At 36.1% G+C, this 12,976-nt stretch overlaps 1 protein-coding gene across 1 annotated transcript in view; it reads right to left on the bottom strand.

Annotated features, from left to right (window-relative positions):
* Positions 1-491: 491 nt before the first annotated feature.
* Positions 492-12,976, bottom strand: part of edem1 (ER degradation enhancer, mannosidase alpha-like 1) — a 14,117-nt gene continuing 1,632 nt past the window's right edge. The window contains exons 2-12 of the mRNA XM_059329223.1: positions 11,155-11,227; positions 9,854-9,957; positions 8,936-9,107; positions 8,614-8,797; positions 7,664-7,838; positions 5,976-6,096; positions 5,704-5,874; positions 4,769-4,842; positions 4,248-4,344; positions 1,309-1,497; positions 492-882 (exon numbers count right to left, since the gene is read on the bottom strand). Coding sequence (XP_059185206.1) covers positions 793-882; positions 1,309-1,497; positions 4,248-4,344; positions 4,769-4,842; positions 5,704-5,874; positions 5,976-6,096; positions 7,664-7,838; positions 8,614-8,797; positions 8,936-9,107; positions 9,854-9,957; positions 11,155-11,227 — 1,450 coding nt within the window. The 3' untranslated portion in view covers positions 492-792. The remainder of the gene's footprint in view (positions 883-1,308; positions 1,498-4,247; positions 4,345-4,768; positions 4,843-5,703; positions 5,875-5,975; positions 6,097-7,663; positions 7,839-8,613; positions 8,798-8,935; positions 9,108-9,853; positions 9,958-11,154; positions 11,228-12,976) is intronic.

Raw genomic sequence — 12,976 nt, 5'->3', positions numbered from 1 at the left:
CAAAAAAAGTAATGACGCATGAAGTTTTTCACCTTTGTTGACCCAACATGGTCTCACAGAAATCTGTGGAATAGCCACGGAATCGCTCAAATTTCCGTGAAACTAACACGGATTTCGCTACAATGCAAGTTAATGACAGTCCTATCCCGTGGCTATTGGTTTGTTCCAAGTCACGTGACTTTCAAGGTCCCAGCGGTCAGAACAAAAAACATGCCGGACAGTTCTCTCATTTTTAGTGAAAAAAATCAATATTTTGACTTTGTTTCTGCATAAAAATGGATTTTGATCACATTTCTAGCGAGAAATATATGTTTTATTTTCTAAATATTCACTCAGTGAAAGTACATAATCACTTTGTATGTTGGAATAGCCACGGGATATGACTGACACTAACTTGCATTGTAGCGAAATCTGTGTCAGTTTCACGGAAATTTGAGCGATTCCGTGGCTATTCCACGGATTTTGAGTTAAGCGAAATCCGTGGCTATTTCACGGATTTCTGTGAGACCATGTTGGTTGACCACATGCTCTCCCACCGAAGAGCAAAAATCCCCCCCCCCACACACACACACTTGTAAATAATACAGCAAAGTGATCAAGCTGCTTTCCTTTACTGTCCGTTTTTCCTGTCTGGATCCTGAGCAGCGGAACGGATTGAACGAGGATTTTGACCAACGGTGGTGGATCATTTTTAACCTCACCACATCTGCACCTGAGGGGGGGGGGGGGGGCGTGCTGCGCTGAAGGCCTGTTTCATGTCAGAGTCACCAACGTGCTTCCTCTTCCTCTTCCTCAGAAAAGTCCCACCATGTGATCGATCTGCCTCATGTAGACGCTCTTCAGGGGCAGAGTGTATCGCCGCTCCTCTGGGATCCTGTTGCACTGTTAGAGAGAGAAACGGGAGAAACTAAATATACGATGGAGAAAATACACAATATCATAGAATGTCTTTTTAAAATGAGTTAGTAAATCACAATATAAGTTACGGGCTACAGGGCTTGCAGCTCTTCTGTGTGGAGTTTGCATGTTCTCCCCGTGTCAGCGTGGGTTCTCTCCGGGTCCTTTCAGCTTCCTCCCACAGTCCAAAGACATGCAGCTTAGCTTTAACTGGTGACTCTAAATTGTCCGTAGTAGTCAATGAGAGCGTGATTGGTATTTCTGTCTCTATGTGTCAGCCGTGTGTTAGTCTGTCCAGGGTGCACCCCGCCTCACTGCGGCCCGAGTTCAGATAAGCAGTGAAGGATAATTAATGAGTCTATCATTCGAGATGAGACATGATTAGTGGTCGGGCGAGGATGGTGGCCTTACGTTGCTGATGTTGCTCGGCGGCGGCCGGTTGTTTGGCGTTTGTCGTTCGGCCAGCCAGCCCTCTTCACAAGGAAACAAGTCATTCCACTGTTTCTCCCTGAAGCGCTTGTCTATAGGCACCACGTGGCCCTCTGTGGTGAAGATGTACTTGTTGTCGGATTTGTGAAGCGGGTTGTCCTCGTCAAACAGCTGCAATGCAAGACAAAATGTTTTGTTTTATATATTATTATTATTATTATATTTGTCTGTGTGCCAAATATAAAATACTTTGTAAGTCATTTTGTGTCTTTTGTTGTCTTTTTTGTCATTTTGTGTCTTTTTTTGGTCTTTTTGTGTCTTTTTTTTTGGTCTTTTTGTGTCTTTTTTTAGTCATTTTGTGTCTTTTGGTGTCTTTTTTGTCATTTTGTGTCTTTTTTTGGTCATTTTGTGTCTTTTTTTAGTCATTTTGGTGTCTTTTTTGTCATTTTGTGTCTTTTTTTTGGTAATTTTGTGTCCTTTTTTAGTCATTTTGTGTCTTTTTTGTCATTTTGTGTCTTTTTTTGGTCTTTTTGTGTCTTTTGGTGTCTTTTTTGTCATTTTGTGTCTTTTTTTTGTCTTTTTGTGTCTTTTTTTTAGTCATTTTGTGTCTTTTGGTGTCTTTTTTGTCATTTTGTGTCTTTTTTTGGTCTTTTTGTGTCTTTTTATTATTATTATATTTGTCTGTGTGCCAAATATAAAATACTGTTCACTCTTTCAAGATGTGATATATTCTCTTATAAATTATTGTTTGTATGTAAGGCTACTTGTTTTTCTTCAAATGTATTTTGTTCACTCATCTGTTCAGACAAGCATACACCACCTAGTCACCCACTCACCATCTCAATACTGTTTGATGTTTTATTTTGTTGCCACTGTTTTTAAATTATTTTATGCTTTTTTGTAAAGTGACCTTGGGTGTTCTGAAAGGCGCTTATAAATAAAATGGATTATTATTATTATTATTATTATGACAGTACGGAAAGAGATGAGCCAAAAAGGCTGGGGGACACCAACAAATCCAGATAAGATCATACTTTTGAATAAATGCTCAGGGTATCTAATGAAAAGAACGATTCATCTTTTTTTTTTTTTTTTTAGAAGAGCTAAATGTTTCCTCTTTCCAGCTTGTCGAATGTTTCTGTTTTTATCCATTTTATATCATTACCTCCGCCAAGGAGGCTATGTTTTCTTACTAAACTAAACTACATTTTGAAGCAAATCCAAATCATGAGGCAGCTATTATTAATATAATTATAATTATTATTATTAATATTATTATTACGATACTATTATTAATTTTTGTTTTGGGTAAGATTTCAAGATAAAGCATGTGCTGTATTCTAGTGGTGTTTGAATAATCAGGAAAAATTAGTTCCAAATCATATTTCATGGCTCACCTGATCCGTTTCCTTTGTTTTGCATTGTAATGAAAATGCTAGAAACCTATCAATGTGTTTTTTTTTAAAGCTCTGAGTTTTAAAAAAAATTATCGGACCATTGGAGAAGCACATGAAGGCACCACTCTCTGAGTGCTGTATTAGTTGTAAATATTTCTGGGTTTACAATAAATATTAAGAAGCTATTGAGATCTCTAGAAAATTGTGATGGGCATTGTTTCCCCACATAACTAGGCTAATGATGAATGGATGAATAAAAAAATATACATTAATTGCAGTCATAACTAATAATATAAGAAATTAGTGAAAAGAGGCTATAATGACGTTTTTGCTAAGCTAGAATGGTAAACTACACTCCAGTCTTTAAAATCCAGGAAAAGATCATTTTCAGTGTATTCTAATAGCTTTTATTACAATTATATAGTCTTATATCACTCAATCATATGAATGTACACTACCGGTCAAAAGTTTTAGAACAGCCCAATTTTTCCAGTTTTTTATTGAAATTCAAGCAGTTCAAGTCAAATGAACAGCTTGAAAGGGTACAAAGGTAAGTGGTGAACTGCCAGAGGTAAATAAAAAAAGGTAAGCTTAACCAAAACTGAAAAATAATGTACATTTCAGAATTATACAAGTAGGCCTTTTTTCAGGGAACAAGAAATGGGTTAACAACTTAACTCTATGGAGTCTTGGGCTATTTTGTCCATTTTTGAATTATTTTCATGTCTTTGTAAGTCATTTTGTGTCTTTTTTGTCATTTTGTGTCTTTTTTTGGTCTTTTTGTGTCTTTTTTTGGTCTTTTTGTGTCTTTTTTTAGTCATTTTGTGTCTTTTGGTGTCTTCTTTGTCATTTTGTGTCTTTTTTTGGTCATTTTGTGTCTTTTTTTAGTCATTTTGTGTCTTTTGGTGTCTTTTTTGTCATTTTGTGTCTTTTTTTTTGTAATTTTGTGTCCTTTTTTAGTCATTTTGTGTCTTTTTTGTCATTTTGTGTCTTTTTTTGGTCTTTTTGTGTCTTTTGGTGTCTTTTTTGTCATTTTGTCTTTTTTTGGTCTTTTTGTGTCTTTTTTTAGTCATTTTGTGTCTTTTTTGGTCATTTTGTGTCTTTTGGTGTCTTTTTTGTCATTTTGTGTCTTTTTTTGGTCTTTTTGTGTCTTTTTTTTGTCTTTTTTTGGTCTTTTTGTGTCTTTTGGTGTCTTTTTTGTCATTTTGTGTCTTTTTTGTCATTTTGTGTCTTTTTTTAGTCATTTTGTGTCTTTTGGTGTCTTTTTTGTCATTTTGTGTCTCTTTTTAGTCCTTTAGTCCAACATAAAATGTGATTTTGAATCTTTTTTTTTACTTTCAAAACACTATCATGCTCAATAAAGAATTTTAAATGTTGCAAATGTGCATTCATTTCAGAGTACACTGAGACATTAAACTGCATCATTTTCAATTAAATTCTGGAAAAGTTGGTGTGTTCTAAAACTTTTGACCAGTAGTGTACATTACACAGGTGTATCTCTGGCATGTTCTTGCTGTAACTTACCAGGTAAAGGTATTTGCATGTCTCACTGAGGAAGAAGCTCTCCATGCGGTCCTCTTTGGATTTGTCCACCACGTGGTGGAGAGTGGCATACCCACATCTGCAAACCACACAGTTCTGCTCAGCTCAAAGCAAAAACAAAGCACCGTAAAACTATAAAAGGCATATATAGTGGGGCGGATTAGCTGAACAATCGTTCATTTTGTGATAAAAGCATGAAATTTGGTAGATGTGTTGGTGAATATGTTTCAAACAAATCTGGATATTGGGCCACCTCAAAAGCGCCCCCTAGTGGCCGTGGCAGGCACTTGTTATACGAATAAATCAATGATGAATAAAAACTGCCCTTTTAATAATACCAACTGGTGATGAATTGTATATTGTTGGAAAGCCTGATTAGTCACCTTTACAACGAGGTACAGCTTGTAAGGATCGTGCATTCATGGAATGAGCAACGGGGCTAAACATGTGGATAGCACCACCCAAAAATGTGCATCCCCTGTGTAATATGACGTGTTCCATACCTGACTTTGGCGTTTTTCTCAAGGCTCTGAAGAATATCCATTCCAACATGCAAATAGAAAGGATTTTTGGTCGCCTTTGGAAAGTGGAGAAAAAATATCTCTTGAGCAAAAGATAACAAACCAGCTCCAGCACAGGTGCAGTTACAAACAGGTCAAGTCAAGTCAAGTCAAAGTTTATTTATAGAGCACATTTAAAAAACAACCTCAGTTGACCAAAGTGCTGTACAGTTATTAAAATAGAATACATCATACACAAATAGGTATAAATAAAAACAATGAAAAACAATAAAATACTAAAAACAGTAAAACAATAAAATAAAATAGAATAAAATAGTAATAAAAGCTCAATCCAAAACAGAGTTAGAGATAAAAATAAAAAAAATAAAATAAAAATCTGGAGATTATAATAATATTATTAATAATATATTAATATTAATAATAATAATAATTGATTGTGATGATGATATAAGAAATCATGACTGTTTATGTCTTATATTACTTCATGCGTCGTTGAGTACCCTGAAAAGTGCAATATATAAAATGTATTATTATTATTTATTATTATTATTATTATTATTATTATGATAATTTTTTTTTAAATTATTACAGTAGGCTAATGAGAACTATGTCTTGTTCTTCCAATGGTCATATCACGTTTGCATCTTGCTAATGGGCATGTATTAGTATTATGCATAGGATTTTTTATTCAGTCAAATGTAACATTTGCTGAGTTTGTTGATTTTTTAAAAAACTTTATTGAAGGTTTGGACAAATAAACTCAACTTCGTATGAAAGCCACGGGTATAAGCTCTCAAATACTTTTTGAATTTCATTTTTATCTGCTACAGAGGATGAAAAAAAGACAAATAAAAGGGTAAAAGTAGAAAAGAAAGCCAAGGATTCTGCCTAGCTGGGACTGAAGTGAGTGGTGTTACCTGGTACAGCAGGTAGGTGGACTCCACCAGTTCTGGTCTTAAAGGGTAGAAGAGCACATCTGGAGCCTGCAGCTGCCAGTTGTATCTCTCTGGCAAAGCCCCAAAGCGTTTCCAGATGGCATAGTAGAAGGCGTGCAGGCAAATTGCATTATCTACATCACCGTTCAGCACCTGGTACGGAGCAGCAACACTGTACTTTAGTCGAGTGCAAAAACACATATTTCACACTTATGTTTAGAAGATCTGTCATAGCTGAAAGTGCATAATTTAACCTGCAGCCCAGGAAAAAAGGCCTGAAGGGAGTCAATCCAGGTGTTCATTATTTCACCACTGAACATGTTCACATTAACATAAAGAGGCGGGTCACCCTCTCCTTCATTACATGACTCTCTCCTGGAAAACACAGAGGCAGAAGAGGGTTCACAACATGTCACACTACTACTAAGTTTGTTTTTTTGTTTGTTTTTTTTCCATCAACACCATCATTACAAGTGGAAATGTTGAATGCTGCAAAAATGAAGCCAACACTTAAATGCCAAAAGCTGCAGTTTGTAGCTGGTTGCAAAAGCGAGTCAATCCCCATAGACCCCAATGATAAAATGCCCAACTTTACAGCAGGAATAAAAATGTTTACAGCCTCGTACATAAAAACGCTTTGGCCTCAATTGTTAAGTGTCTCGATGTTGCCAACTGTAAAGGAGTACATTTTTATAAAACTATCGAGTTTAAATTATATTAAAGCTTAAAGTTATGCATAATTAAGGACATACCGTATTTTCCGGACTATAAGTCGCAGTTTTTTTCATAGTTTGGCCGGGGGTGCAACTTATACTCTGGAGCGACTTATGTGTGAAATTATTAACACATTATTAGCAGTATATCATTTCACATGTTATTTTCACACTAAACCGCAAGAGGGCGCTCTAGGCCGAGTATGAGGATGAGTCTGACGTAAGCGACGTAGAAGAAGAAGTGCCGCATCTTCTACCTCCGGAGTTAGCGGAGTTGTTTAAAAGTGACACCGAGGATGAAGACTTCATTGGATTTTAGTTATTTGGAGTGACACGGATGGTTTGGTAAACTTCTTAGCATGTTATTTATGCTATAGTTATCTGTATAACTCTTAATATCTTATGTTAACATACCAGGCACGTTCTCAGTTGTGTCATGTAACGTAAGCATACCGTACAATTATTCAGCCTGTTGTTGCCTCTATTCTATTTTTATTTGAAATTGCCTTTCAAGATGACATGTCTGTTCTTGGTGTTGGATTTTATCAAATAAATTTCCCCCAAAAATGCGACTTATACTCCAGTGCGACTTATATATGTTTTTTCCTTCTTTATTATGCATTTTATGGCTGGTGCGACTTGTACTCCGGAGCGACTTATAGTCCGGAAAATACGGTAGTCACTTTAACTGACAGGCAGGTGTCGTCACAGGTGCCTTACCTCTCCCACGCTTCACCTTTTTGTTCAGAGGAGTCAGGCAGTTCTTTTACATTTTTTACAGAGTCTATGATTCATATACAGAAGCAAACACAATGCACCTGACCAGACCAGCTAAACTAGAAAAGTGATGCTTGTGTCCCTTGCTCAAGGTTTATTATCACTGGTTGCTGAGGCGGAAGAAAGTGTTACGTTTCTTTACGATTCGGCTTTTCACATCCTCCAGAATGACAAACAATACTGGAAACCACGAGCAGTTTTATTTCCTCATTAATTGACCAATCCTACACCAGGATCGTTTACATCACGGAGAAAGTTTCCTGTTTCAGGTGTAACCTCGTGTGAAACTCATCAAAGCTGGGAAAAATCCCAGTCACACTCACTCTTGACGGGCTGATGGCTTTTGTAAAGCACTTTGAGTTGCATTTATATGTATGAAAAGCGCTATATAAATAAAGTTTGATTGATTGATTGATTGACTCAGTGTCACTCTCTCTCCGTGTGGGACTCACCCTCTCCTCATGTGGTTCTGAATGCTCTCATAAGCAGCTTGGAACATCTTGTGGTCCTCTTTTTCACCAAAAAGCAGGTATGATTTGAGCAAATACTCATAGAAGGAGTCCATACCGGCTCCCAGACCACTCTGCTTGCCAACCCACTGGCCTGTTTGGATATTAACTACATTCCCTAAAGACAGACAGAAATCACAGAAAAATGATTTAAATTCTATGATAATTATAGGCATCATATTTACAGACTAAACCATGTTGGATAGAAGCTTAAAGCAACTTCAAGGAGTTTTTAACTAGAAATGCAGACTGTTAGCCAGTTAAAAGGAAGCAGAGAAAGATTTTTCTTTAGAGAATTTTATTTTTTTATATTAGATTTTGTAGTTATGCCTGGTACTGGGGCAGGACCAGCAAAGAGAAAAAGAAAACAATTGACCAAAAAGGACAATAATAACTAAAAGCAACCATGGCCCATGAGCAAAAACACGAGTCAACCTCGGTCGGCCATTCAATGGATGGAGAGAATTTGAAAGGATTAGAAAAATCCTGAAAAAAAGAAAAGAAAAATGGTCCTGAATTGACCCTCTGCCTTCAGACAGGTATGTAATATGTCTGTTTTATTTATGAAATACTTTGCAAGATGTGGTTTTGGATCAATAAATTAATTTTCATTGGTGGCTTAAAAGAGTTTTGTTTGTTTCAGCATTGTCATATTACAGCTATTAATGTCACATCGCCACAAATAGAGAGCAGCTGTGTTACAAGAGAAAAAGCATAAAAAACAAGTTACATCTTTCTTTCATTTGCTTCCAAATCAAATGCAAACACAACCAGATTTGGTTCTTCAAGTTCCTTGTCGTTGCTTTAAATAAGAAAACAACAACAAGAAAGCAAAAACAGAAATGAAGAAAAGGAGAAAAAGTCTCTTTACATAACTACAAACCTGTACTTACCTAACAGACCAGTTTCGTTGCTCCTCAGGTTCCACAGAGCTCTGACGGCTCGCCTGGCCACCCACTCAAACGTGGAATCTCCAATCAATCGGCTCAAAATCCCAAATTCCACCAGCAGGGACCCGGCTCCTGCAGTGCACGTCTCATTGATGCTATCAGGAGGAACTCCGGTCTTCAGGTTCACCTGCATTTCAGAAACAAATCAACAAAGATGCTGAAGGTCACGCTGCTTCACTCGCACGATAACTGCTTCAGGTTGCACTGTGACTGTTTGGGTACCTTGTGTGTATATTAGCATGCAATTTCTAACAGTGTTACTCACCCTGGGGTAAGGAATGCCTGTGCTGGTGTTCTCAAAGGCCGGCAGTAAGCGGACAGCCAAGTCATGAGCCAAGTGAAGCAGCTCATTATCGTAACCGTCAATGCCGACCTTGCCGAATGGATGTTTGGGGTCCGTCAGCAAGATGTGAGATGAGATAAGGCTTCCCAGGATCCTTCAAAGGAGAGAGAGAGAGATGGTACACAGGGGTTCCATACAGAAACCGATTGTATTTGTGATCATTATGGAAAAATCCAGGTCATTTTTGGCAGGCATTATATACACTACTGGTCAAAAGTTTTAGAACACACCAACTTTTCCAGAATTTAATTGAAAATGATGCAGTTTAATGTCTCAGTCTACTCTGAAATTAATGCACATTTGCAACATTTTTAATTCTTTATTGAGCATGATAGTGTTTTGAAAGTAAAAAAAAGATTCAAAATCACATTTTATGTTGGACTAAAGGACTAAAAAAAGACACAAAATCACAAAAAGACACCAAAAGACACAAAATGACTAAAAAAGACACAAAATGACCAAAACAAGACACAAAATTACTTACAAAGACATGAAAATAATTTAAAAAATGGACAAAATAGCCCAAGACTCCATAGAGTTAAGTTGTTAACCCATTTCTTGTTCCCTGAAAAAGGCCTACTTGTATAATTCTGAAATGTACATTATTTTTCAGTTTTGGTTAACCTTACCTTTTTTTATTTACCTCTGGCAGTTCACCACTTAGCTTTGTACCCTTTCAAGCTGTTCATTTGACTTGAACTGCTTGAATTTCAATAAAAAACTGGAAAAAATGGGGTGTTCTAAAACTTTTGACCAATAGTGTACATTGTGACTTAAAAACGTTAACAATCTGGACAGTTTCTTCTTCTGTACGACTCAAATAACAGAAACATTTTGTACCTGATGTTTGCCTCAAATACTTGCACAGTGGAGTCCTTGTCAAAAGATACAGTATCTATAACCAGCTTGACAGCTTTCTGGAACTCTGTCACATTGCCGAGCACCTGTAGAGAAACACATTGTGTAACCATGGTATAGTGTATAAACAAACTTATCTGCTCACATAACTACCGAATGGCTTCTAGGTATTTTGCCCAAATTCCATCCTTATTATTATAGATATGGAGCTACAACTTCATGAAAAGAGTGTGGTGCATGTTTGTGTAACTGTCACATGTTTTTGCACACAGATTATTGTGGTGCCTTAAGAGGCTGTTAGTTCCTGGGCTGACACAGCAACATTCACACCCTCATGCAGCTTGGAAACTCTACTCCACCTGACTCAATGTCAGTGGAAGTTTTGACTGTGGCACAAAACAGACAACTTAAAACATAGGAAGTGCTAACCACTGGGCCACTGAATGTGGTGCAAAACACTGCTTGTTTGCAAAACAGGTGATGTTAAGACAACAGGAGAGAAAAAAAAATCTAACTTTTACTTCACAAAATGGATTAAGCTGCTTATCAATTGAGCAGTTAAAGTTAATGTTTTAACCCATAAGAACCCACGGTGACACGGGTGTCACAAACATTTTAAATGCTCTTGTAATGTTCATGTATGTTTTCTCAAGTACATAAGTGTGTTTTTTAGTGTTCTCCAGCTACAGTAGCTTGTTGAGAAGCCGTCCATTAAGGCAGTGTTATTTATATTTATTTATTATCGATTTATTACTATTTTGTTACTTAAAAACAAATCTGAAATGGAATTTGTTGTCTGACAGCACAAATAAAATCACAAGTTTGATATATGTTGTGGAGATGAAAACAAAAAAGGCAGATGGTTATTTGTTTTTATTTATTATTGATTTAATATTATTTTGTTAGTTAAAAACAAATCTAAAAAATAATTTATTGTTAAACAGCACTATTAATGTCACAATTTTGATAAATGTTGTGGAGATGCAAAGAAAAAGGCAAATTTGTGTTTCTGCAAGCAGAAAATGTGTCTAGTTTATTTATTTAAAAATAAGAAATATCATAAGGTCCACTTGGTCGGTGGTATATCCACCATAATTTTCCTTTTTAAGGATTACTGGGTCTGGGTTCTTATGGGTTAATATCTATTAACTATTGGGTAAAGCATATAACCAATCCTGCACAGAGCCGACTCTTCTGTTTCCAACTCCTATGTCACAATAAGAGACATACAAAGGGAAGGAAATGTTTGCAGTACATTGCATAACACAAAGAGTATTACTTACCAGTAGGGTGTCTAAAGTGTCAATCAGTGTAAGGGAGTAGTTCCCCAAGACGTCGTTTATGTTGATGTTTGACCTGAAATGAAAGCAGTAATACACTTTCATTGGTGTCATTGTAAAACAGGAAGAAAAATGAACAGACTGTCTTAACATCTCCTTCTGGAATAATTTGACTTCACGCTGCAAACAGTTCAGGACCCCTGAGGATATTCAAACAAACACTAAAAGCTGATCTGAAGACAAAGGGTGGTTGTTCTCTCTCATTATATAGTAATTATCAGTTGCTAGGGAATAGTGTCCCCTATATAGCGTTTCTTTCACCTTTGTCAATCCTGTATTTAATTGCATTTCATGCACTTCTATGTGAAGCTTTGGTTTGGCTCAGTCGTCTGTAAATTCAGCTGCAGATAATAAGGGATTTCTTTTGATAATAATATGCCAATAAAAAAATATTTAATTAAACATCTGTTACAGGAAACCCCAAAACACGACACACCTCTCCTGCTGCATTAAAGGAGAGTTTGGTTCCTACCTGCATGTTTTTGATTGTAATTTTAGGTCAACTAGCCTCTAAAAATATATAGACCTGCTTTCATATACACTCCCGGTCAAAAGTTTTAGAAGACCCCAATTTTTCCATTTTTTATTGAAATTCAAGCAGTTCAAGTCAAATGAACAGCTTGAAAGGGTACAAAGGTAAGTGGTGAACTGCCAGAGGTAAATAAAAAAAGGTAAGCTTAACCAAAACTGAAAAATAATGTACATTTCAGAATTATACAAGTAGGCCTTTTTCAGGGAACAAGAAATGGGTTAACAACTTAACTCTATGGAGTCTTGGGCTATTTTGTCCATTTTTGAATTCTTTTCATGTCTTTGTAAGTCATTTGTTGTGTCTTTTTTTGGTCATTTTGTGTCTTTTTTGGTCATTGTGTGTCTTTTTTTGGTCATTGTGTGTCTTTTGGTGTCTTTTTTTGTCATTTTGTGTCTTTTTTTGGTCATTTTGTGTCTTTTTTTAGTCCTTTAGTCCAACATAAAATGTGATTTTGAATCTTTTTTTTTACTTTCAAAACACTATCATGCTCAATAAAGAATTTTAAATGCTGCAAATGTGCATTAATTTCAGAGTAGACTGAGACATTAAACTGCATCATTTTCAATTAAATTCTGGAAAAGTTGGTGTGTTCTAAAACTTTTGACCGGTAGTGTATGTCAACTTAGCTTCCATTAAGCTGCGATTAAAGCCTATTTAAATATCTCATCTTATATATCTTCACACACTCTTATGCATTGCATGCATGAGTATTGCTTTGCATACAAACTGTACAACAGATGGCCCTGAAAGTCTAAGATAACAGTATGGGGAGTGAAACTTGATGACACATTGTAGTGTAATTCTAGTCTTTCTGTTTCAGCGTTCAGCACAGGGGAATAACACTCACAGGTGTTTCTGCTACACTTTTACACAATGAAAAATGTGGAGATGAAGCATCTGTGCAATCTCTTTCTGGCAATCTCTAGTTTTGTCTTTGGGTGAGTGTGACTGAACGCTTAATTAACCAAGCAGTTACTCAACAATTTATTGAAAGACATCTTTTAAATAAAAATGCCAAATATTTTAAAGGTTTCAGGTTGTGTAATTTGAATATGTACCATTTTTCTTAGGCTTTTGTGATAATAAATGGATTATCCTTAAACAAGCAATTTTCAAGATGTCACCTATGGCTCTGGGAAAATATGGCGATTTCACTATTTTCTGACATTCAATAGAAGAAACAAACTGATAAAATATTCAGCATATTAATTGATAATCAAATATTTGTTAGGG

This window comes from Centropristis striata, chromosome 3 (assembly GCF_030273125.1).
Source record: "Centropristis striata isolate RG_2023a ecotype Rhode Island chromosome 3, C.striata_1.0, whole genome shotgun sequence".
NCBI classification, from domain to species: Eukaryota; Metazoa; Chordata; class Actinopteri; order Perciformes; family Serranidae; genus Centropristis; species Centropristis striata.
The sequence above is the reverse complement of the archived record's forward strand: the minus strand, read 5'-3'. Positions and strand labels throughout refer to the sequence as shown.